This window comes from Emydura macquarii, unplaced genomic scaffold, assembly GCF_026122565.2.
Source record: "Emydura macquarii macquarii isolate MOO-44397 ecotype Brisbane River unplaced genomic scaffold, CSIRO-AGI_Emac_v2 contig_3328, whole genome shotgun sequence".
NCBI classification, from domain to species: Eukaryota; Metazoa; Chordata; order Testudines; family Chelidae; genus Emydura; species Emydura macquarii.
In genome coordinates, this window is record NW_027133465.1 from 5,155,552 (window position 1) to 5,181,097 (window position 25,546).

Consider the following 25,546-nt stretch of genomic DNA (forward strand, 5'->3'; position numbering starts at 1 on the left):
CTTAACACTTTACACGCACTAAGATGTAGCTCATTATTGCCACAAAATGCTCCTTCCGGTTAAATAGCCTCTTTCAAATCTTTCATCTTTTGTAACTCCTGAGGATTTAGACAAATAAGCTGCTTCACTCGGGACAGTTCTAGGATTTTCTTACCCATGTTTTTAAAGAACGCCTTCATGGACCTTCCAAAACGGAGGCTCATGGAGGACTTGATCCAAAGGCCACTGACTCAGTGGGAGTCTGTCCATTGACTTGGATGTGTTTTGGATCAGGCCCCAAGAAAAAGAATGGAAGGGGGTGAACAGCTGGCCCATATTGATGGCTTTGAAGCACAACGAACACTTAGTTAACTGTAGTCACTCTTGGAGATCCTTAAACTAGAGAGATTTGTCTCTCTTAAGACCATAAATCTGGTCGATTAGTTGTTATCGCTTCTTGAGATGGGAGTTCTGCCCTCACCGAGCTCTTTGGGAGGGAAAAGGGAAGTGGTATGGCTTGTTCTTGAGAAGATATGCTTTTCCCTGCAGACACTTCTGCACATTTTTAAGCCTTTTTAAGGGACCTTGGTATGATCAGGGCTGAGTTTATTTAAGGACTCCTAGCAACCAGTTCACATGATCTCAAAGGCTAACGTATTGCAGACACCTTTGAGGATTCTATGTAAGAGGAAAGAAACAAGGTCTTTGGGGGCAGAGAGACCATCTTTTTTGTTCTGTGTTCGTACAGTGCCGAGCACCATGGCGTCCTGTCCCATGTCGGGGCCTCCTAGCCGCAACCATAATACAAATAATAAACGCGGATAACGTTTGTGTGATTGCAGGGTACGCGCGTCCCCTGGCTGGGAAGATCATCCTGAGCCTCATAATGCCATTACAGCTCAAATCCCTGTATGGATTTCTGTGGGGAGTGAACCCAGGGCCTCTACAGCCAAAAGCACAAGACACTCCTGCCTGAGTTAAGGTTCCACAGCTGAAAATCTCTCAGCAGATTCAAACCTCTATGTAGTTCGCCCACTAGAGGGGGACAAAGAGCCCTCTGTATAGGCCTGGGTTCCATGCACAACAAGATATTTGTGACTATTTGTGAAAATACTCAACATACTTGATGACCGATAGACGAGTACTAAGGAATGTTTACCTGTCACTAGCGGACATAAAATGGGGTAAGAGAGATCCCCCCCAATTTTTTTCCCTTGGGCTGTTTTATATTTCTTTTATGAAATTAAAAAAATGGAGAGTAAAACATGTATGTCAACACAACCCACTAGCACAATGTATCAGAGCATATTTGATCTTCTTCCACAGACTTTGACTGTTTCATCTCCAGAGCCCACCACCCATCCTCCCCCACGCAGACAGAGACCATCCCACTCAGCAAATGTCTCTTCAGGATCTGATGAGTGCAAATGAACATTTGCGCAATCAAATATGGGACCTCAGAGATATGGTTGCCAACCTAGATGCAGAAAACCAGGAGCTAACGAAAGGAAACAAAGATACTGAAGACCTCAACAGGGGCTTGCAAACCAAGACAGAATGTCTTAAGACCACAGTCGAAGAGCTACAGAAAGAAGTGGAGAATGTCAGAGAGATGCTGGAACAGAGAGACGGGAAGATCAAACAATTAGAATTAGAAAACAAGAACTTGGACAGAACCAACAAGCAACTTACCTTGGAAACCTATGAAATTTCTTGCCAGCTTTCTGCATATGAAGACGATAAAGTTGCTCCAGAAAGAGACTTACTAGGCACAAAAACCGTTACACAAGAAATCAAAAGCTACATGAGGCATTTAGAGGGCAAGCTGGAAGACACAAAGCAGCAACGTGACCAGGAAAAGCGCCGTTCCTCCCAGTTAAGAGAGACATTGATAGAGCTTCTCCAGATCAGGGAGGTTCAGAGGAAGGACATCATACAGCTGAAAAGACAACTGGAAATGTCAATGCAGCAGGCAGCACTTCTGAGATTGGAAAATGAGGACAGGGTCGTGGCTGGCTCATTATTGCAGGAAAGAGGTGAAGCCAAGCTGGTGGAGATCTCACGGAAGTGGTCCAAGATGAGAAAGCTCCTCTTTTGGCTCTTGGCTCTTGGAAGGTTTTTGTTGGTATTAGTGCCCTGCCTGGGACTTGGCACAGCTGTAGCTCTATTATACACCTACTTTGTCAACAAGTATTTCATATTGGAATCCCTTCTACTACTGTTTAATGACCATGACATCCATATGGTTATAGAGATCCTATCTCGACACCTTACCTGGAAAAATGATGGCCTCTTTCCATTTTAAAACCAGCTGTAAAGCTTCTGCTTGGCTGTTCATGTCAGCTTAGTTAACTCTTCTTTGGAGCTTATGAGTTTAGCTCAACATGATAAATTATACCTCTCTAAAATGAAATAATAAATTCTAAATTAGTTATCTTCTTTTCCCTCATCCAATATTTTGCTGACATGCTCAAAGAATTCTAGTAGACTAGAGAGGTGTGATTTTCCTTTGCAGGAGACAGGCTGGTCTGTTCCATCAAATTATATTCATCAAGGTGTTTTATCAGTCACTTCCTGGTTCTGACGTTAAACACACTGGGCTGAAATTCTCAGGGTCACGCCGAGCAACTTTTTAAAGGATAGGGCAATTTGTCGCCCTCCAGTTCTCCCCTCGAATCATTGATTTAATGAGATTGCATATTTTTGTTAGCTGCTCAGTGACTTCATTCTTAAATTCTGTCAGGATCCCGGGGTTAAGACCAGCTGCCCTTCCCCAGTGCCTTGTGGGAGGAAAGTCATAATATTTTTATGATTTGTATAACTAATCCCCATTGTGCTTGGCCCTGTATAAACACAGATCTTGACAAAAATTGTAAGCTGTGGTTTTGCCCAATAGTCCTCAACTAATCGCTGTTGTAAGCATGTTACAGACACGAGCAGCAGGTGCTCTGAATGTCTGTAAGTGCATCAGCAGAAGGGTTTATAGATGGTTAGAAGCGAAGGATGGGCACTTGCTGGACATCTGGGTTCAATTCCCTACTTTGACTTCCCCGTGAGTCCTTGGGACGTCACATGGGGTATATCCACACTGCACAGTAAATCTGGGTCTGTGGGACCCAGCCTTGTGGACTCGGTATTCCCAAGCCTGTGCTTGCGAGCACCCACACTGCTTTGTAAATCTGGGTTTACAGTTGTTGGAGCCAGGTTAATGTGTCCACACTGCACCACACAGACTTTCTGACTCAGGGCTGTGGCTTGCACTGCGTCCACAATGACAGGGCTTCTCCAAAACCACACTGGGACTTGGTTTCTGACCTACCTCCCCAGCATGGTCCTAGGACTGAGGTCCTGAGTACTTACTGACCTGTGCCAGACCAATTTATTTGTGGATAAAAGCGGGGCTTTGGCTCAAACCTGAGTCAGAGCCTGGACTTAGTGTGCAGTGTAGACATGCTCCCAGCAGCCCCGTGCCTCAGTTTCCCCTCTGTACACTGGGGATAACAGCACTGCCCTGCTTTACAGTGGTGTTTTGAGGATAAATACATTAAAAGGCTGAGACGTGCTCAGATATTAAGGTGACAGGGGCCAGATAAGGGTGAGGGAGAGAACCGGATGGATTCTACAACACTGAATAACTATATTAAAATGTCTATTATCCCTTTATAAACTATTACAAGAACAGCAGGGGCGAACAACCTCACTAGGTTTAAAATGCTGCTTGATCAGTTTATGAATGGGATCATACAGTGGGGTTACCTACAATAGCAGGATCTGGACTCAGTAACCCAGGAGATCCTTTTCCAGTCCTATTCATTAAATGTACCCCTCATATAAAGGGTGACCACCTCTTTGTTACATGCGCTACATTTTGCCCTCATCTTCCCCCATTAAATACAGCTCAGGTCGTTGCACTAACCACCTGCATTCGGCCAAGGTACAGCACCTAGGCGTACTGCGGCTAAAAGCAGGTTGTGTGCTGCTGTGGATAGAACCGTTACCGAGAACGACAGAGAATAAGTCGCACTGTGTTTACTGCTGACTGTGGGGTTTGCCCCACAGGTGACAGTCAGTTTCCTTTTGGTGTCTCAGCAATCCTGGAGTTAAGTAGTCATTAAAACTGGCTCCAGAGTCAATTCCCCTCTCCCCCCCCACACACACACGAGGGATTGGCCGCAGCCCACGCTTTCTTTCGAAGTTCCTCTCTGCAAAGATAATGGAAACCAAACAGGGAGCCCAAGCAAAGGCTTTCAAGTTACCAACGTTTGTCAGTACGTCAGCCTCCGAGCAGAGGCCGGATTGAGGCCTGGCTGCTGATCTCACACAGGGGAATAAGGGATGCAAGGCGTCCTCCCGTACTGCCCTACGCCAGCTATCAGAACTGCAGCTGCTACTCACTGGCCACCCATTTCCCGCCCACCTGGATGGGACACAGTGGGAGGAACCTTGGCTCCACCCCCCCAATACACCTGAAACTCAGCTGCGCCAGCATGCCAGGGGACAATCTGTGCCAGATATAGGGCTGGGGCAAATTATTTCGTCTCGGAGGCAAGGCAGGAACTGGGATGTAGTTTGTGCCTCAGGCAGAGTCTGCTTCCCGGTGGCTCCCAGAGCAGTGCAACAATGCTCTGCCCTTTATTTCAGGTTCCAGGTAAAGCCACCATATCAACCTGACATTTGTATACTGCATCCTTACAAACTTTTGACACACATGGGTGTAGCAAGGGCAAAACGTATGCCCCGATCTGTGTCATACTACTACTTATAAAGAGGATTCCCTCATGCCATCGTATTCTGCACACTTCCATTCCAATTCAACCCATTGGCATGGCAAGATGCACAAATGCTGCAGAAGACAAATCTCATCTGCCCAAAGGCAGGTACAACCCACCCAGCTTGGGGTTCGAGCCCTGTGCCCGTTTGTCGGCAGTGTCCATGCCTGATGTAGTGGCAGGTTGCTACAGGGAAAGGAGGAGGATCTGGGAACTATAGACCAGTCAACCTGACCTCAATACCTGGGGAGCTACTAGAGCAATGTATAAAACACTCCATTTGAGAGGCTGAAGGGGTGATCACTAGCAGCCAGCAGGGATTTACTAAGAACAAATCATGACAAACCAGCTTGATTTCCTTCTTTGACAGGGTAAGTGATTTGGCAGAGAGGGGGAATGCGGTGGATATAATACACCTGGACTTCAGCAAGGCTTTTTACACAGTCCCAGATGACATTCCGATCAGTAATCTGGAGAAATGCAGGCTCGATAGAACTACCATTCATTTGATACATAATTGGTTAAACAACCACACACAAAGAGTAACTATTAATGGAAGGATGTCAGATTGGAAGGAGGTCTCAAGTGGGACTCCACAGGGATCTGTCCTGGATCCAGTGCTGTTTAACATCTTTATTAATGACCTGGATGTAGATATAGAGAGCATGCTGATCAAACGTGCAGATGACACAAAGCTGGGGGGAGGGAGGTTTACCAACATTTTGGAGGAAAGAACTAAAATTCAGCGGGATCTTGGTAAATTGGAGAACTGGGCTATAGACAACAAAATGAAATTCAACAAAGACAAAGGTAAGGGGCTACACAGAGAAGAAAAACCAAACGCACAAATACAGAAATGGGGGGAAACTGGCTTGGCAGCAGCCCTGCTGAGAAGGATCTGGGAGTTGTGGTGGATCACAGCCTCAGCATGAGTCAGCAATGACATGCGGCTGCAAAAAAAGCAAATGCAATCTTAGGTTGCATGAAGAGAAGCAGAGCATGCAAAGCACGGGAGGTGAGAGTCCTACTCTACTTGGTGCAGAGTAGGCCTCAGCTGAGTACTGTGTCCAGTTTCGTCACCATTGTATAGGAAGGATGTGGAGAAACTGGAAAGGATCCAGAGGTGAGCGACAAAGATGATCACAAGGATGGAATGCAAACCATCTGAGCAAAGGCTGAAGGAACTGGGTATGTTTACTTTGGAAAAGAGGCGATTAAGGGTGGATATGATAGCAGTCTTCAGATACTTGAAAGGTCGCCATGAAAAAGTTGTTCTCTCTTCCTGATTAAATCTCAGGAAAAACTTCCGAACTGTAAGAAGATAGGACAATGGAACAGACGGCCTAGGGAGGTTGTGGGAGCTCCTTCACTGGAGGTTTTCAAAAGGAGGCTAGATAGTGTCTGTCCTGGATGGTTTAGACACAACAAATCCTGCATCTTGTCAGGGGTTAGACTAGATAATCCTTGCGGTCCCTTCGAACCGTATAGTTCTATGATTCTACACCATGAAGTGCCAGCTCTGGTCTCTCTCAGAGGGTCATTTTTCTTTATCATTTTCTGAAGAGAAGTCTTATGATTTTTGCTCATTTCATAAATGTTAAGACCAGAAAGGGATCATTAGACAACCTAGTCTGACTTCCTGTATAACAGGCCATGGGACTTTCAGGCAGGGTACACTTGTGTTGGCCCCAGTAAGCTGTGTTTAGGAAGTCTCTCTCTCTCTGGCTATGTCTACACTGACCTCCGTCAGATCGACTTATCTGTATTGACGGAGCGGTCAGCGAAGACCCGCTCAGTCGATCCAGAAGGCGACGCTATTAATCCACCCCCACAAGTGGCGTAGCGCTGTGTCGACGGGAACGCGATTCCCATCGGCGCAGCGCAGTGAAGACGGTGCACTGAAGAGAAGCACAGCAGTCGACGGGAGTTACACAAGTTTTCTGCGTAGTTTGCGTAACTCCCATCGACTGCCGGTGAATCGCTGGGGTAAGTGTAGACCAAGCCCCCCCCCCCCCCACACACCACACACACAGATAAGGATACTTCCTTTCTTCCTTTCATTGTTCATCATGTGGACTTAGAGTGGCAGACTTTTGGGGCAGGACTATCTCTGACTGTGTATTTATACAGTGCCTACCCCAATGTGGTTCCAGACACTGTAATATAAAGAGAAAATAACACTCTGTAGCCAATGTGCATTCACACTCAAAACCACATGAACTCTTGAAGACTGGTATCTGAATGAGTCGTCTGGTTCTGTTGAATGCCATCGTTCACATTTAATAAATCAACATTCTGGTCCAAAATGTGGAAAACCAAATCATCCTTGTAATAAAGCTGAAACATCTGTGAATTTATTGTTTTGCAGATTTATTTAACAATAGGAAAGACAATCCCCAGGTCAGCTATTATCTCTTCCCAGCAGTTCTCAGATGGCTATTGTGACCCTTAATCTCTGTTAATCAGTGCTGGCTCGTCTCCTCAGATGGAGCCCCAATCATTGTGCAATGCTCTTTTGACTGCTACGTTATCAGCTCGCTCCAGCTGGATCACCATACACAAGAAGTGACATCTCAGGGGATCTGAGCCTGGTGATTCCCTGCCATTTCTGCACTGGAGCTTTTCAGCTTTATACTTTAAAAGCAGCCTGTGTGCAATAGGATGGCTTGATCAGAGAGATAATGTGTGCTTGTGTGAAATGAATTACCTTGGGGAGCAGGCCTGGCCAAAACCTCTTAATGCAGAGCCGACAATTGGTTTATTTCATATTGGACTAGATAAAGCAACACAAGCGAACAGCCAGGAAAGACACAAGCCACGAGGAGGGGACAGAGATTCAGATAAAAAGGGAATAGCAGGCAGAAGAATGTGAGGACTAGGACAGTGATATCTATATCACTTGTCTAATCAGTTGTCTACTATTACTACAAATCATTTACACCAGGCTGTAAATTCAGGCGGCGTTTCACGGTGCGAGATCAGGGATGAAAAGCATGGCATGGGCTCAGCCGAGGCGCTGACCACTCAATTCCTGATCAAGCAGAACACTGTACAGCTGGATACGATTCGTGCCGGTTCTCTTATGAAGCATCATAAATGACCCAAGTCGGATGCAGATCTAATTGACCGGAAGTGCCAGCTGAGAGTGCCCAACACATTGCAGGATCAAGCCCAAATATCACTATTCTTCCTCCTGTGAAATATTTCCAGCATGCCAACCTGCCACACCACGCTGTGCATCAGCAGGTGACAGGTCTTGGCCTGAGGTCATAATGGAGCCAGGTTTTTCACATAATAAAAGGTCTGCACCCATCTCTAGCTTACCTACAGGCTTAGGGAGGCCTAGTTTATCCCAAAGGCCCCCCACCACCTTTGGGGACTGTCGGCTCCCCCACTGTCCTTGCCTCATCTCTCCCCTGGTGTGTCAGGGGCTGTCTTCATCCAGCCTGGGTTCCCACCACCTAACCCAGACGGTGGAACTCAGCAGGTCAGAGGGAAGTAAAACTACAAAGCAATTGATACCAGCTTTGTCCTTTAAGGATTGGGAAAGGGATGGGAGAGGGCTGGGGGTTCTGAAACTATTGTCACTTCCCTGTGCTTGAATTAACCCCTTGTTAGGGTGACCAAATAGCAAGTGTGGAAAATCGGGACAAAAGGTTGGGGGGGGGGGGGGTAACTGGCACCTATATAAGACAAAGCACCAAATATCAGGACTGTCCCTATAAAATCGGGACATCTGGTCACCTTACCCCTTGTAATCCTATAGCAAACACCCCAGTAACAATCATATAAACACATCGTTCAGAGGGACAATCAGCTGGGACATCTCCTCTCCTGCTGTCCGATGCTGCTGCTTGCCCTCCAGCAGAAAAACCTGGGAGCACCAGAAAACTCTCCGCTCCTGCTCCTTCCTGTACCCAGCATGGCCTGTCCTCACTAGTCAAGGAGTCAGCTTGAAGTAATCGATGGGGAGGTATTCTCTCCCCTCTGTGAAGTCCTGGGAACGAGGCTTTGAGATCGATAGCAACGTAACAGCCTCTTTTGAGCCGCACGGTAAGACATCACCCGGGTTAAGTGTTCCAGGGCAAGATATTCATCACTAAGGCTATGAATCTGTCATGGATTCTGTGATTTCGAGACTGTGAATTCTTGAAAACTCCAACAATTCAGCCCCGGGCGGCGGGGCTCCAGCTTCTCAGTCAATCCGGGATTTAGCGTTTCCTGCCCACAGCCTGCCCATGACTTTTAATAAAAAGCACCCGTGCCAAAATCGTAGCCTTACTCATCACTAGTGTTCTGGGCACTGTCTGAGCGGGAACGAAGCAGGAGCTGCAGCCAGATGCTCCCAGCCACGTCAGCTGGCAGAGGGTTGTGGGAGGATGGTGCTCTCCAGGAAGTTACCAAGAACTTAGATGATCATCAGTCACCTCCACCTGCGGTCAGTTACTGAAGCCCCGTATGAGCACCAGGAAGGCAACAGCAGTAGTTAGACGTGCGAGGCTATGCATGAGGTGGTGAGCTGGAAAGAATCCCATCTTGCCATCCAGGGTGACTGGCTTATATCCTAGATCAATGATACTCAGGCCTCAGTGGCTCAGGGGCCAAATTAGTGATAAACATTACACAAAGAGCCACAGCCACGTGAATTCATTGTTTCATTTACTATTTGTATTACAGATATTATTCTCACAGCCAAAAGGCTGACCAAGTATTCTACAATTGGTTAATCACATGGTAAAAGCATCCTGAGTGGTTAATGATGAGACAGCGTTTTAATAATGTGGGCTTGCAAAGAGCTGCAGGAGACTCAAAGAACCACTTGCGTCTCCCAAGCCTCAGTCTGAGTATCACTGCCCTGGATCATGAGATCCACTTACCCTTATATCCTGGGCTGATCAGCTGCAGACATTACTGGGTTTAACATGATCTAGTTCTTTATAAAATCTGGTTTCAGAGTTTGACTCCTCAATGACCATCCAGCCAGAAGAGCCCTCTCTTCCCAGAGCAAGGAGTCAACGCGGGGTCTCCCCCATCCCAGGTGAGTGCCTTAGCCACTGAGCTACTTGTTATGAGGGGCACCGCTGCCACCACCTTTCTGCTCTGCCTCCTCCCACGTTGTCAATCTAGCTCTTTTTAAAAAGCCCAGAAACAAAGAGGTCCGGGTCAAACAACACGTTCCATTCAACCCAAAATGGCCTTTTTCGATTGGCCAAAATTTTCAGGCTCGGTTCAACCCCAACTGAATTTTATTTTATTTTTTTCAGTTTTTGGGAACTGCCAGCAAACAGTGGGAAAAAATCAGTTCTTTGCCCAGCTGTAGGCATTTAGTCACATCTTGGCAAAACTCAATGCAAAACACTTCACTTTTCAACTGAAGTTTGCTGATCCATGAACGAGGAGTGACTTGATGATGCCCTTCCAAGTTCCACGCCACTTTTAAAGAGTACAATCCCTAACGGTGTCAACATTAGCTCACCATGGCTATGTCCACACTGCATCTAGGAAACAACCTTCCAGCCCATTCTCAACCCCTCCCCTTAGTTTTCAGAGCCTGACAACATCTACACAGCTATTTTTAAGTGCACTAGTGCAAGCCCCTGATGGACCCTGGCTTAGACATCCCCTAGGGGGCTGGATTCCAACTCTTACCCCAGGATCGGATCAGAACCTGGCCTTGAACTTTCCACACCATTCTAGGTATTGCTCCTCCTAAACACACGCATTTGCTGATCCACCAATATAATATATTCTTGACCTTCAGCATGGCGATGGTCACAAGTAGAGGAAAACAGCCAAAAATATCATCAAGAAGAATTAAAAGTTAATGCAGACATTTATTTCTAGAAAAGCAAACAAGTTTACAAACTGTCGGCATTTACAGCGCTCGCAGCATTACAAAACGCAAGCACGTTTCTGTGGCACCACACTATGTACGAATATCAGACTGAGAACATCTGACCTCTGCGTCTATGGTTTAAACCCCACCCCCATGTTACACCTACGGCACCTCAACAGACAGGAAACAATATTATGCTGCCCCGAATGTTTTATACCCTTCCTTGTGTGTATTTCTACTGAACTGAAGCGTGAAACACAACGCGAAACTTGCAGAAAACGTTAGGCGAGAGTGAAAAATCCAAGTGAGGGATGAGGTTACTTTGCAAGGCACTAGCACAACCTCATCTAGAAGATTGTGACTCAACTTTTCCCAGCATGGCTATTGCTGCTCCAGACATGGTGTGGAGCATCCAGTGAGAGTCTTGATATCAAGACTCTCTCCTAGCGTGAAAACACAAAGGCCTTGCGTGTAAATTCTTAACGAGGAGCTAATCGGCTGCTTGCAAACTGCGATCATGGTTTGAAGGGCGCCGTAGGCAATGGTAAGATTTTGGGCTCAGAACCATCCTTCTCATAGAGCCAGCGCTGCACGGTGCTGAGGAGTCTCCACTTCCATGATCTTCAGCGTCCACTAGCCCCATATTGGGTCACACGCACATGGCTACCTGCACTCATTTGTTACGTGTAAGGGTTGCTTTGCGTATGAGCAACCAAAATACTGGAGCAGCTGGAGGGATCAATTGATGAGGAAAGGGTCAAAGAATTAAATAGGTACATCCTGCCCAAATGACAATGGGGTGGGACACAGAGAGAGGGGACAGCAATCCATGTGTATTGGAAGGGGGCTCAAACACAAAGGAGGGAAGAGAATTGTTTAAGATGCAAAGGGGTAGAAATAGGAGTAATGTGATCAGACGGGAGAAACTCTATGGCCTGTGTTATGCAGGAGACGACATGATCATAATGGTTCCTTCTGGTCTTAAAATCTATGAAACAGACTAAGGCTTGATCTATGCAGACATCTTGTACCGATTTAACGATTTCAGTTAGAGGTGCGACTTCCGACTGGAATAGTTCTACCAGAACAACTCCTAATGTAATGCAGTTATATCAGTATAAAGGTGCCTTATATCAGTATAACTTCTTCCTCTTCTCTTCAGCACTAAGCTGTACTGGTGTAAGTATACCAGTATACTGCATCCACACTAAAGGGGATGTGTCACGTTACCTATACTGATATCGTTAATAACAGGTGCCGTGTGTGTGGGTGGACAAGCAATAAAGACAATTCTAGGCTGAATATATGCCAATAGTGGAAACTGGCTGATACTCCAATGATGGGGCCGCCTCTCTTCCCTCAACAGTCATTGCGGGTACAAAAGCAATGGAGAACACTTCCCTGCAGGGAAGACACTCAGTCCAGGCCATAGCCCCAACAATTTACACCTAATCATCAGACTTTCCCATTTCTAATAAGACTAAGATACGGATTTCCCAGCCATCTTATCTTTCCTCACCAGAGAGGCCTGGCTGCCTTGGTTTACAGCTGATCCTGATTATTAAAATACCCTTGTGAAGAAAGGCTAAGGAGGCTTCGTTTCCTCACTGCAGGAAAGGCATGAGGTCAGTGAATGGGCACAATGGAAAGAGTGGAGACGTTTGACAAAGCAGATCCAGCTAAACAATTCTAACTTCTCTGAGGACCCTCCTTACAGAAGTATCTGAGCACCGCCTCAGCGTCACGGTGAGGAAGGGGAAGAAAAAAAGGTAAAGATACAGGAGTGTAACAGAACAGGTGTTCTCTGAGAACAGAGGATGATCTGAGCTAGCTCATTCAGACTGTATCTTCACTGCGAACAAGGTGGGGCTTTACAGAGAGCCAACTAGTGCGGGCTACTTCTCTTGCTGTAACATCCAAAGTGGCGACGTGGGTCTAGGTTTTACTGTGAAGTAGCTAGGCCAGGTTGACTTCACCTAGCTACTGGGTGGTAAAAACTACTGAGCTTTGTCTCCACTAGGATTTTACAGGAGGCCAGCACGGTGAGTCAACCTGCTGTAAAACCACACCTCTTTTGGGCAGTGACAAAACAGGACTAGCCACAGAAGCGAGCAGTGTCACCGAGTTTCTCACGCAGCTGGGTAGGGGAGAGAAAATGAAGGCTACAGTAAAATGCAAGGACAAGGAATTCAAACACACTCAGCTGGGACAGGGCTCTTTGACCTTCTGACACTGTCCAGCCTTCGTTTTAATCAAAACGCCAACACACCCATACTAGCACCAATTATGAGGGCAAAGAAACTGCTTTGCACCGCCTGCAGTCGTCTGGAAGCAAGTCACTTACCACCTCCCCTCCCTTAGATGGTCTCAGGATCATTTAGCTTTGTCTTCCTGCTACGGCCGGTGTGAAGCGGATTAGCAAGCTCAGGCTTGGTTCACTGGCGTCCACATCAGACACCTCATTGGGGATCCCAGCAGGCAGCATTGAAGAAGCATGGAGACTACACTCTTACTCCCACAAGGAGCCCTCTAAGGCACAGTTTCTGGCTCACCATCATGTAGAAAGAAGGCTGGCCTGGTGGTTAACATGCCATGTTAGGATCCAAGAAACCAGGGGTCAATTCCCAGCTCTGCCACCTATTCCTTGTGTGATCCTGGCCAAGTCACTTACTCTCTGTGCCTCAGTTTCTCATCAGTAAAATGGGGAGACTGTTTGGGAACTCTGGGGAGGAACTCTGTTATGCAGCATCTAGCCCAGTGTGGCCCTGATCTGAAGGTTCTCGGTGATACTGTAATATAAAACAACCACAATGCTGGAGAGGAAGCTTCCACTGCTGCTGTACCTGTTTTGTACAGAACCAGGGGACTTAAGACCTGCTTTGCCAGCCTAGCAACCCCTTCCCGTCATTCTTAAGGCTGTCTTCAGGTTTCATAGTCACTGGAGACCACAGAAGTAACGGGGCAGGTGAGAGCACCACAAAAATGGGAAGGAAAACGCAAATGGTGCCAAAAATCTACACACCCATTTCTACCTACCTGCTATTGGAGGGCAAGTGACACCACTCAGTTCCAGCCTGGTGAAAAGATGGTGCAGGCTCTCTCTTTGGTAGGACGATGACTAGCGGGAATAATGAGACTGTGCCTTTTTTCCTTGATGTTCAGCACAAATGGGAAAGTTGGGGGTGGGGAGCGGAGCAGGGGAGTCTTTTCCAGTGCTTGAAATAGCCTGTTGGGACCATTTTATTGTATCACAGTAAATCTTGTAACATGACTTAGTATTGCCCGAGTGCTCTTCTGAGCAAGTCAGATGTTTCTCAATAGCTCTTAAGGAATAAGCATCAACTTCGTAAAATTAAAAAGATAAAGGTGAGTGGTGGGGGAGGGAGGATTGGTTAAAGACTCTTCAAATATTTTACCAATCCCATGTTACACTGGTTTTGAAGACACTGAGCTTTTGGGGATTCGAAGAGTAGGGAGAGAAGAGATGGTTCAAGAACAGTAAGAACTCCCTGAGCCTTCAACACATAGGTGGTCTCTGAGGTTCTGAAATGTTAAGAGAGAGAGAAGGTTTTTAGCTGCCAGCTCAGAAGTCTGAAGACCAAGGAAACTCACAAAAGACCCTGTGTCCACAAGATTTCCAGCCCAATATTACAAGCACCTGAAAACTGCCATCCAGTTGCCTGTCACTATTACAGGGCACCTACCTCAGAATGGTGACATGGTCCATTGGGACCTCCTCACATAGAGGACTTCAAACCCAACCCAAGGGTATGCTGGAAGTGGGCACATGTCCCTTGGAAAGTCTAAGAAGCATGAGACGGAGATCCAGCAGAGAGTTTGGGAGCCACTGTAAGTCCTAACCTCATTGGACAATGCCGACCCCTTGATAGGCCAATCAGAAACCATCCATTCCAGCTGTGGATTAAGGACATTAAAGTGTAGCTCTTCTCTGAAGAAGCGCGTCCTGGAGTTCCATGCTCGTTGTCTCTTGGGAGCTTCGTATCAAGTCTGCTAACTTGACAAGTAAACAGATCTTTGTTCTAATTGCCAGCTCAACCTAGAATCTAAGCCAAGCTATGTTCCACCGCCGGCCGTGCTTCAGTTCTTCACGCAGCTGCTCCCACAGGAGCAACCTATGGCATGAGCAGGGAGGGGAGCCCAGGGTAGAGCAACAGTTTGGCATCCTGAACCCGGAGATGGAAGAGAAAATTTAAGTAGTAGTAATTTGTCAAGGGTCCAGCAGATACCTGGACCTGAGTGTCTAGGCCAAAGTCAGGCCCAGATCCCCAACGTCAACAGGACTGACTCTCAGTGCATAAACTCTGCACGCATGATGGTTGCGATGTTGGCTGACACCAGGGATTGAACCAGGGCCCTCCACAGCTAACAGGACAAAGCTCGACAGCTTGAGCTAAGAGCCAGGCTCACTAAGTGGGCTGTAATGGATTCGTATCCTCTGTGGTTTGGGACCAAAGGGAGACATAACAAATCTTGGCCAATGGGTTACACATGCAGATGTCTCTGCAGAATCAAGGCCTCCGGTTGTAATGGAGTGAGAACTGGACTCTTGGAACCTTTCTTGTCTTAAACAGATATCTGGTAGGGGTGAGTTAATTAAAGGTCATATTAAATAAGGCCAGATACTTTGGGGACACTTGAAATTTCTTAAAACAGCCCCAGAAGAATTTCTGACATTGTGAAACATTTTTCCCCGTCCCAAATTGGGACAAAAAGTCAACAAAAAATCTCAAAAGCTTCCACAAACTGAAAAAAAAAAATTCAGTTCAGGTTAGTTTTTTTCTATAATTTCAAAATGTTTTGTTCAAAATGCAACCTTCTCTTCTTTCCCTTTTGGGTGTGTGACTAAAATCTACATACAAAAATTTATTAAGACTTGAAGAAAGGAACTTTCCTGTCCGCCAATCACCAGCCTTTCTTTAAACCAAAAATGTTCAGTGTTGGAGTTCTGTCGAATCAGACGCTATTTTGCCAACAGTTTCGGTTTTGAGGAACCGACATTTTGCAGGGAAAAAAACAAACAAACAAAAAAAACCCCAACCATTTTGCAAGAAAATTCCTGATGGGCTTTACTGAAGACCTGCTGAAGGGCATGGTCTTAGCTCAGCATTCCCTGACCCGAATGTTACGCACTGCCCACACCCATCCTCTCTTGGCATAAAGCAGCGTTCACCACCACTAAAACAATGGGAGCAGTCATGGCTGCAAATATTCGATGACTCCCTCACCCTAACTTCCGTTGCAGTTGATCACTTGATGTTGCTCTTCCACATGGACTGGCACATAAGAGTAATTAACAAGACAGAGGGTCATTTTTTGGCACTCCAGGTAGCTGTCTTCGCAAGGGGGATTCTTCCCAGGGAGGGGAAGGAGGTGGCGAGGTCATCTGCTCACACGCTGGAGGACGGTAACGCAACCGTGGTAACTGGTGCAGCGTTGCAGTGGGGGCTGCTGCCCCACATGCCCCGTAGCTGGGTCAAAGGTGAAAGCTTTGTCCGTGCCTTCTCCATTCTCATTCCGGCCGCCCAGGATGTAGATCTTCCCACCGCACACTGTCACACCGCAGCTTTCCTAGGGGGGTGGAGAGAAGGAGAGGATGGAAAGGTTGTGGGCATCTCTTCCAACTTCACACAACAGGGCTCAAATCTGAAGTTTAACAAGGAAGGAAGTGGGGATCATGCGCTGGTTTCAATGAAACTCTGCTCTGACCAAAACCAAAATTCAGGTTCCTTCCCGCCCTCCCCTTCATCGGGAAACCAGAAAACGGTGACCAAAATGAAAATTTTCATTCTGAATGAGTGTTAAAAAAATGTATTACCCAAAAATGTCAGCCAGCTCTGGCGTGGAGCTGTGACTATTTACATTCTTGAATTGAAGCATGCACTTAAGTGTTTTACTGCATTCGGGTCACAGCTCTCAGCACTTCGCCTTTAATTTTCTGCAAACGTTTTCACGTTCATAGAGGATATTCTAGAGAATGAGGTGACATTCAGAAACTCGTACTAAAATTTCTCCTTACCAGGGGTCCTGGGAGACTGGCCACTTCTCTCCAGGTATCTTTGCCGGGTTCGTAGCTGAAGATTTTACTCAGGAGTCCACCCACAACATAAATCATGTTGTCCAAGGAGACGGCATTAATGCACCTCTGATAGAAGGGGGTAGTAGACAGGAATGTCCATTTGTTCTCCTCTGGATTATAGCACTGGACCTGGGAGAAGAAACAGGAAATTGGCTATTGAAGCACAGACTCTGGTGGTGTCCCTGCTTAGGCAAAATACTATTAGCTAAAACCCAACACACTTCAAGGGCACAGTCCCTTTGATCCAGTGCATTGCAGCGCATCTATCATAAAATGAATGAATGGGAGAAGGAGCACGGTCCAGTGGACAGAGAACAGGGACTTGGGAGTCAGGGCCCCTGGTTTCTCTTCTTGGCTCTGTCACTGATTCACTGTCTGACTTCAGGCAAGTCACTTAGCCCCAGATCTTTAAAGGTACTGAGGTGCCTAACTCCCAATAAAATCAATGGGAGTTAGGTGCCTAAATGCCTTATAAACATGGCCCTTAGAATTCAGTTTTTTCAGAAGCATGCTCTAATTTTGGGTGCTTTGATCTCTGGCGGCCCAACCGGATGCCTCAAGGGGCCCGATTTTCAGAAGTAGTGAGCATCTACACCTCCAAAAGAATTCAAGGGGAGCTGTGAGCCCCCAGCACCTGTGGGGGGAAAAGTCAGGCCTGTAAGTGGCTAAGTTGGCCCCCTGAACAATAAGACACCTGGTCAGTGGTCATTTGAAAGTGTAGGCCTCTGCCTCTCAGTTCCCTAGGCTGTAAAACGGGGCTGATGCCTGCCTCACACAGGGCGTGCGTGCGTGCTTAATCAGTTACGTGTTTGCGCAGTGAACTGAAGATAAAACGTGCTGAGTATTTCTTAATAATATAAATTTATTATTAACTAATGAGCTGTGTAGCAGCATATTGGGTGTGTGGAGGCCTTCCTCAGTCAGGTAACCCGCAAGGAGTAAGGAGTGAGATCATCTGAAACGCTCTGAACACGCTCGCAGTCTGCCACGGAGGGTCTGTCTGCGCTGCAATTAGATACCCACGGCCGGCCCGGGCCAGCTGACTTGGGCCCGGAGGATTCTGGCTGCAGGGCTGTTTAACCACATTTAGGCTTGGGCTGCGATCCAATCTCTGAGACCCTTGCACCTCACAGGGTCCTAAAACCCAGGCTGTAGTCCGAGACAAAACATCTACCCCCCCACCCCCAGTTTAACAGCCCCATAGCATGGGCCAGCTGCGAGTTTTGAATTGCAGGGTAGACATGCCCTAAAGGACCCAAGCGTCCGTGGTATTACAGACAGCGCAGAGCTGGTCTGTTTGAAATCGGATTCGGCAGGGGTCGGTTTCGTACGCTGGCCGCACCGTGGATCTCCGCACGCACACAGGTACGTTCATATTTCATTACAAAAATGCATTGTAATGCTCAGCAATCCCAGCCTGCGGGCTGCTGGCTTCCTGCTCCCAGGAGGGGAGGATTGCCACCACAGCCAGCTGCTTCCTTCAGGGCTCGGTGGATTCTTCAGACACAATCAAACAGTTCCACCTATGTTCCCTATATAAAGCCAGTCCTTCCCTGACCCAGGAGTCCTCGGCAGAGGCTTCTTGCGTGTCTCCCCACAGCTCCAGGATTTGCCACCCCACCTCCCAAAGCCCTCCTGTCCAACAGTCGCTTGCAGGCTTTGCTAATGACTTGATCAGACTCAGCTGGGAGGTGGCTGCTCAGTCACATTTGAGGTTGGGCCCAACTCCTTCAAGAGCCAGTCTGTGAGTCACCCATCCCCCCCCATCAGATGTAACCTGTACTGTCAATGCTTTGGGGGCAGAGACTGTCTGGTTGGTATTTGTACAGCACCTGGCACAATAGGATCCTGGTCCATGACTAGGGTTCCTAGGCATTACTGCAATCCAAACAATGATGAGGTAGGCATAGTAAATGTTATCCCCATTTTACAGATAGGGAAACTGATGAACAAAAAAAAAATGAGTGATTTGCCCAAGTTCACACACCTGAAAACAATTGAGTCACACCTTCCCAGTGCTTGTTTACAAGACATCTCAAGCAAAGCAAACTGGCTGAACTTTCCCTTTATCCTGGCAGTGCCTGGCACCGCGGTACCTTGTCTGTGTTTGCGCTGTCGTCCACAGCTCCCCCCATCACGTAGAGCTTGTTCATGCAGGGGGCCACAGCGGCCGAGCTCACCGCCTCCGGCAAAGGGGCGACGACTGACCAGCTGTTGGAGAACGCATCGTAGCATTCCACGCTGGCCAGGCGGTAAAAGCCGTCAAACCCACCCACTGCGTAGATCTGTCGTGGAAGAAGCAGAGTCAGCCATCACAAATCAAACTGGGGGTAGGGCTCCGGGTTACAGAATCTTACATCTGGTCCTGGGCATAATGATCCCGAAGGGGCATGAGCAAAAGTTGCGTTGGGGCATGGAAAAGAGGCAAATGGCTAGAGCGCAGAGTGAGCTATTAGCAGGAAGGTTGTAAGTACTTTAAGTGCAAAGCACTTCACTTAGGAAGGGAAAATCAAATGTACAACTACAACATGGGAATCAGTCTGGAGCAGGGAAGGTTCATCCTTGTTGATTTCAGACCAATTCTCCAGTTTGTCAAGGTCATTTTAACCCTATCCTCCAAAGTGCTTGCAACCCCTCCTGGCGTGGTGTTACCCACAGACTTTATAAGCATACTCTCCGCACGCCATTATGCAAGTCATTAATGAAAATATTGAATAGTACTGGACCCAGGAGTGACTCTTGCAGGATCCCACTCGATACACCCTCCCAGGTTGACAGTGAACCATTGGTAACTACTCTGAGTACAGCCTTTCACCCAGTTGTGCACCCACCTTTTAATAATTTCATCTCGACCACATTGCCATAGTCTATTTATGAGAACAGCACGTGGGGCCTTGCTAAAATTAAGATCTAGCACATTTACTGGAGGGCAGATCCATCAATGGCTATTAGCCAAGAGGGTCAGGGACGTGACTTCATGCTCCCGGCATCCCTAAACCTTTAACTGTCAGAAGCTAGGGCTGGATGACAGGGGATGGATCACTCAGAATTGTTCATTCCCACTGAAGCATCTGGCATTGGCCACTGTCAGAAGACAGGACACTGGGCTAGATGGGCCATCCGTCTAACTCAGTGTGGCCGATCTTATATTTTACTGCTTCCCCCCCATCCACCAGGCCAGAAGCCCTATCAAAGGAGGAAATGAGGTTGGTTAGGCATGATTTATTCTGAAGAAATCCATGCTGGGTATTTCTTATAACCCTATTATCCCCTAGGTGCTTACAAATTGATGGTTTAATAATTTGTTCCAGTACCTTTCTAGGTACTTCAGTCAGGATGAGTAGTCTATCATTCCCTGAGTCCCTCTTTGGTCCCCTTTTTAAAGATATCTGCTATGTTTTTTCATTCTCCAGACCTCTGGGTCCCCACCCGTCCACCAGGAATTCTCAAAGGTAATTGCGAATGGTTCCAAGACTGCTTCAGCTAGTTCCTTAAGCACCCTAGAATGAACTTCATCAGACCCTGTCGACTTGAACACATCCAATTCTTTAACTTGTTCTTCCCATTTTGGCTTGCATTCCTTCCCCCTTGTTGAGAATATTAATTGTGTTAATTATCTGATCACCATTAACCTTTTTTGTGAAGACTGAAGCAAAATAGCTATTAACCCCCCTCCCCCCCGAGTCTTCTTAATGTCATCAGTCATTAGCTCTCCTTCCACTGCTAAGCAGAAGACCTGCACTTTCCTTCATCTTTCTCTTGCTCCTAATGTATTAACAGGTTCTTCAATGTCCATGCTCAGGCTGTTCTTTTGTACTCCTTAGCAATTCGTCCCTGTTTCTAATGTACGTAGGATTCCTTTCTGACTTTCAGGTCACTGGAGAGCTCCTCCTGGAGCCATGTTGGCCTCTTATTATTCTCCCTATCTTTACAGTTGTGCCTTTAAAACTGTCTCCTTGACAGACAGACAGCTCTCCGGAACTCCTTGATCCTTTCCATTTTCTTCCCATGGGACCTGTTTCTATGGGATCTGGCACGTCACGTGACACAGGTTCCGCTAGTACCTGCTGTTAGCGTGGGAGGAGGAACAAGTGCCAAAGCCTCGGTGAATAGTTCCGGTTGATAGTCTGTCACTGCCAACTGCGGAGGGAGGAATGAAGGACCTACCTTGCCCTGAAGAGTCGCCATTTTGTGCCTCCATCTGCCCTTGTGCAGACAGGCAACTTTGATCCAGACATTCAGCTGGGAGCTCAGCACCCAAACATCTCTGCTGTTGATGTGCCCTCCTGGAAGACAGACAGAGAAGCCCCATTCGATCAAGGGGAGAGCCGCCACCACATCAAAACCAAGAGGCAGTGAGACAGCTTAGTGTGAATGATAAATAACACCACCTTGCACTGGTGTCGAGCCTGACATAAGGATCTCACGTGTAGAGGCAGAAGGTGGAAAAGGAGAAGAAAGAAAAATCCCACCGCCCTGACTGCTTCAGGGGAAGTAGGACCGAATGCCTGATGGTCAACCTTGGATACTAGAAGGACCCTGTGTCAGATCCAGTCTGGCAATTCCTGTGTGTGGTCACTGGGGCATGGACAGGATCTCCCGGTGTCTCCTGTAAAGCACTTGGCATGCTTTTGGGTGCTATCCAATAATTAAAGGGATATCCATTCCGATATTCTGGTGAATATTTATTTAATATTTAATAACGGGCTCTTCAACCTAGCAGAGCAAGGTCTAATATGATCCAATGGCTGGAAATTGAAGCTAAACAAATTCAGACCGGAAACAAGGTGTACATTTTTAACAGTGAGAGTAATTCACCATTGCAAGAAGGGTCATGGTGGATTCTCCATCACCGACAATTTATAAATCAGGACTGGCTGTTTGTCTAAAAGATCTACTCTAGGAATCATTTTGGACAAGTTCTATGTGTTAAAACAGGTCAGCCTAAATGATCACAAAAGTTCTTCTGGCCCTACCATCTGTGAATCTAGGGCCAAGACGTTATACTGGGAATGAATTCTCAGCCGCTTACGCATCCATCTACAAATACAAGTAACACTGCTAACCACTGCAGGAAAACACAGACCTGCATAACTGAAGGGAACTACTTTGCAATTGGTGCTAGGTGTGTGCGTATAACAGACCCTAGTGGCTCTGCAGCGGGAGAAGAGAGCAGCATGGAGCCTGAATCAGCTGTCTCTCTAAGAATCGCTCGGCGGCACAGCAGGGGGCCTGTTGCTGGAGTTTCTCACCTGATATATACACATCATTCTTCAGGGTGCAGGCTGCAAACTCCGATTTTGTGTACCCTGGCACGCTAGGTAGTGCTGTCCACTGCCTGCTCTTCGGGTGGTACATATCCGTGAAGGGGAGCTTCAAGAGGCCTTTCTTATCACAGCCGCCTATAACTACTATGGCCTCTGCTAATTCCATGAACCTAGAATGAGAAACACGTGGCTAAATATTAAAGCAACAGTCCCAACTTTCTGTTCTGCTGTTGTGCTCCAAGCTTTATCTTCCTACCATATTATCTGGTAGAAAGCACTCTGATACCTATTACCATGAAGAGTCCTATTGGGAGAGGCATTGTTGTCTAGTGGCTATAGCCCTGGCTTGGGAGTCAGGAGACTTGGGTTCTGTTCCCAGCTCTGCCACTGACTTTCTGGGTGACCTTGGGAAAGTCACTTCACCTCTCTCCACCACCCCCCGGTTTCCTCATCCATCTTTGCTATTTAGACTGTGAGCTCTTTGGGGCAGAAGTGGTCTTTTTTATGGGTTTGTGCAGCTCAAAAGCATTGACCAGCTTCTGTTAAAGAGAGTCGCATGTAAAGGTGCTGCTCCTGGTCTTTGAAACTCTCTCCAGGATTGGCCCAGCCACCTGAAGTCCCCAGGCTGTGATCGTTACCTCTCTTGACAGTTACCTTCCTCAGGAGCAAGGAAGCTGCAGCCTCAGGGGTGAGACCAGTCACCATGGGAGACACAGCTGTCTTGGCAGCTGGCCCACAGCAAACCCACTGCCCGAAGAGATGAGAAGTGACACGCTTCAGCTGCAGGAATAGCTAGCAATAAAATAAACACGGAAGGAGGGAAATTCCAGCCAACTAGCTCATGGCGGGAGAGAGGGAAGAGTGGTTTGGGTGCCAGCTCGGGACCTGAGACCACAGTTCAATCCCCTGCTCCAGACCGATTCCCAGGGACAAGTGTCAGAACACATTGCAGCAGCATTGCACCCAAAGTCTCCAGACTGAACACAGGGTTCGCCATTCCAGATCAGACCCTTGCCCATCAGTGGCCCATACCTGCTGCTTCTGTGAAAAATGGAACCCACTAAATCCCCTCCCCCGTAACGCCCCCCATCAAGCTGTGCAATGCAACGTATTGCAGGGACTCTCTGCTGACCCTGAATGGAGAGCAGCTGATTCCCTCCGGCATGAGATTCGATTACCCATCCCTCAGCAAATATCATTACAAATGCTGTCATTGGCCATGAAATGATCCGACCCCCTTTTAAATCCGATTGACTTAAATCCACGCGACGTATGGCAGTAAATTCCACAGACTGATGGCACCCTGCTTGCAACAACAATTCCTCAAATCGCCCAAACTTTGCAGGAGAGCAGATCGTGTTGCTGCAGCTCCGGGGAAGCAGAGAGGCTTAGAGCTGAGAACCAAGCAGGGAATTTTGCAGTCATATTTCTTGCACACACACTGTGCTTCGGGTGCCTCTCTCTTCAGTGAAAAGCCACGCAAAATAGCACAAAGGGATTGTCCATAAACAGCAGTCCCAGCACCCACCCCAGCTGCTCAACAGTCTGACTACAGCTAGTGTAAAACAAAAAAGGGGGAAATTGCAGATTGACATTTTGTCTTACGTTTTCTTGAAAATCGGATTTTTTTTATCCATTCTATAGTTGGTGAGAAAATGAGGGGGGAGGAGGGGAAATCTGCAAAAAAATCATGTTGAAATGTGTTCCCCCTTTCCCACCAAAATTCAAAATTTTGGACCAAATTTTTCACAGAAATTTTAAAATTCCAAAAGCGTGGGCCAGCTCATTTTGTGACTCTGAACCTCTTTATTACGTGGGGATTACAGCACTAGCCTCTGGAAAGCTTTTTGGGATGTACAGGTGAGGCATGAGATGAGTAAAGGGTTGTATCTGGCAATGGGTTAAAGTTATTAGAATCAGAAGGGACCATTATATAATCTAACTTCCTGCATAAAACAGGCCAGAGAAACTCACCCAGTAATTTCTACATTAAGCCTGAAACTTTTGCTTGAGTTATAGCATATCTTAAAAATAAAATATTTAGTCTTGATTTAAAGACTTCAAGTAATGGAGAATCCACCACAACCTGTGGTAACTTGTTCAAATGGTTAAATTATCCTCACCGTTAAAAGCATGCGTCTTTTTTCTAGACAGAATTTTCTCACTTCTGCTTCCGCTTCTAGCCTTTTTCTGCTGGATTAAAGAGCCATCTACTACCAGAAATCTCTTCCCCAACTAGCGGCAAAGCATTTGTAGACAAAGACCCAGTCACCTCTTTGCCTTCTCTTGGATAAACTAAACAGAGCTTCCTTAGCCCCTCACCATGAAGGCATGTTTTCCAAACTTCAAATCATTCTTGTAGCTTTTTTTTTTTGAACCCTTTCCAATTTAAGGAAAGGCAATTTAGGAAGGTATTAGCATGAGGAACCTTATAAGAAGCCCATGTGAATGTGAAGGACTTTTAAATAAACAACTACCACTAGCTAACAGTTATGCACAAGTCTTTTCAGAACCAAGGCTATTGAGCTGGATAAAGTTCCTTTACATAGCAGGAAACTCTCTTCCCTTGTAGTAATTACTACTGAAATATTTTCATCTGGGTTATATAACAGGTCTGACTAGATGATCACAATGGTCCCTTCTGACTCCAATATCTAGGGATCTATGACTCAGGCATGCAGCTTTGTGAAACAGTTTCCTGGTTTTACCTCCTTGGCCTTGACCGCAGAGAGCTGACTTCATTCCCAAGAATATAGTACTTCCGCGCTTCGTGCAGTAAAGGAATGCACTCCTTTGAGTCCTGTATGAGTTCATCCATTTCAACCTTTTCCAGGAAGTACATGGGATCCAGCAAAGGGAGACGCACGTGCTCCAGGAGATCCTTCAAAGCCGCTTTCCTGGAGGCCACATCATGCCGTACCCAGCGCATCACTGCTTCGAAGACCACTTCCTCCTTGGGGACCACCAGCTGCTCATCTGATAGATACTCGATCAGCTCCTTCATGCTCAGCTCCAGGAACTCCTCATGACATGACACCTGCACGAAGCCTTCCAGCATAAACTTCTTGCTCTTCTCAGCCAGGGAAGCGATGGAGAAAGAGTCAGCGAACTTCAGGATGCCCAAGCAATTGCACGGGTGAAGCTGGCCTTCGAGGAAGGCGACACACGCCTCTGTGAGCTTGGACATCTGAAGCAAGTCCGATAGCTCCAAGATGCCTTCAACATTGTCTTCCTGAATGACTATGTTTCCCCCATACATATAGTCAAGGAGGAGGCTCATGATGGAGGCAGAGATATTCTGAATGCTGATGATGTCTTGGTGGCCTTCTTTGAGGCTACCACCAAACATGGCCTGGAAGTAAGTGCTGTTGGCCGACAAGGTGGCGCGATGGCAGGGGAACTCCTGCCCGTCAATCAAGAGCACCACGTCCGTGAAGATGCCGCTCTGCCGGTAGGAGTTCAGAGTCTGGAGGATTTGCTCAGCGTGGCAGGACCCATTGCAGAGTTTCATGTGCAGCTTTTCTTTGTTCTGGTCCTGAGTTGCATTTTCAAGGCTGCTCGTTCTGTAACTGGACTCTTCTTTTATCAGTCGGTGCAT

At 47.0% G+C, this 25,546-nt stretch overlaps 2 protein-coding genes across 2 annotated transcripts; one reads left to right on the forward strand and one right to left on the reverse strand.

Annotated features, from left to right (window-relative positions):
• Nucleotides 1-1,444: 1,444 nt before the first annotated feature.
• On the forward strand, nucleotides 1,445-2,284 carry LOC137143486 (transmembrane and coiled-coil domain-containing protein 5B-like). Its single transcript, XM_067533282.1, has one exon. It carries the CDS (start codon nucleotides 1,445-1,447, stop codon nucleotides 2,282-2,284), a length of 840 nt encoding a protein of 279 aa, XP_067389383.1.
• Nucleotides 2,285-15,984: 13,700 nt separating this feature from the next.
• Nucleotides 15,985-25,546, reverse strand: KLHL35 (kelch like family member 35). The gene is made up of 6 exons (XM_067533249.1): nucleotides 24,657-25,546; nucleotides 21,934-22,118; nucleotides 20,849-20,967; nucleotides 18,778-18,966; nucleotides 16,622-16,810; nucleotides 15,985-16,173 (listed from the first exon to the last, which is right to left on the reverse strand). Exons 1-6 carry the CDS (start codon nucleotides 25,544-25,546, stop codon nucleotides 15,985-15,987), a joined length of 1,761 nt encoding a protein of 586 aa, XP_067389350.1.

What these genes read in the sequence shown, in the direction of transcription:
- KLHL35 (XM_067533249.1), bottom strand. Translation starts at nt 25,546, where the DNA reads ATGCACCGACTGATAAAAGAAGAGTCCAGTTACAGAACGAGCAGCCTT. An exon ending in CTGCGGTCAAGGCCAAGGAG is followed by an intron (nt 22,119 to 24,656) that starts GTAAAACCAGGA and finishes TTCTCATTCTAG; the next exon opens with GTTCATGGAATTAGCAGAGG. An exon ending in CCAGTCTCCCAGGACCCCTG is followed by an intron (nt 16,174 to 16,621) that starts GTAAGGAGAAAT and finishes CCACCCCCCTAG; the next exon opens with GAAAGCTGCGGTGTGACAGT.
- LOC137143486 (XM_067533282.1), top strand. Translation starts at nt 1,445, where the DNA reads ATGGTTGCCAACCTAGATGCAGAAAACCAGGAGCTAACGAAAGGAAAC.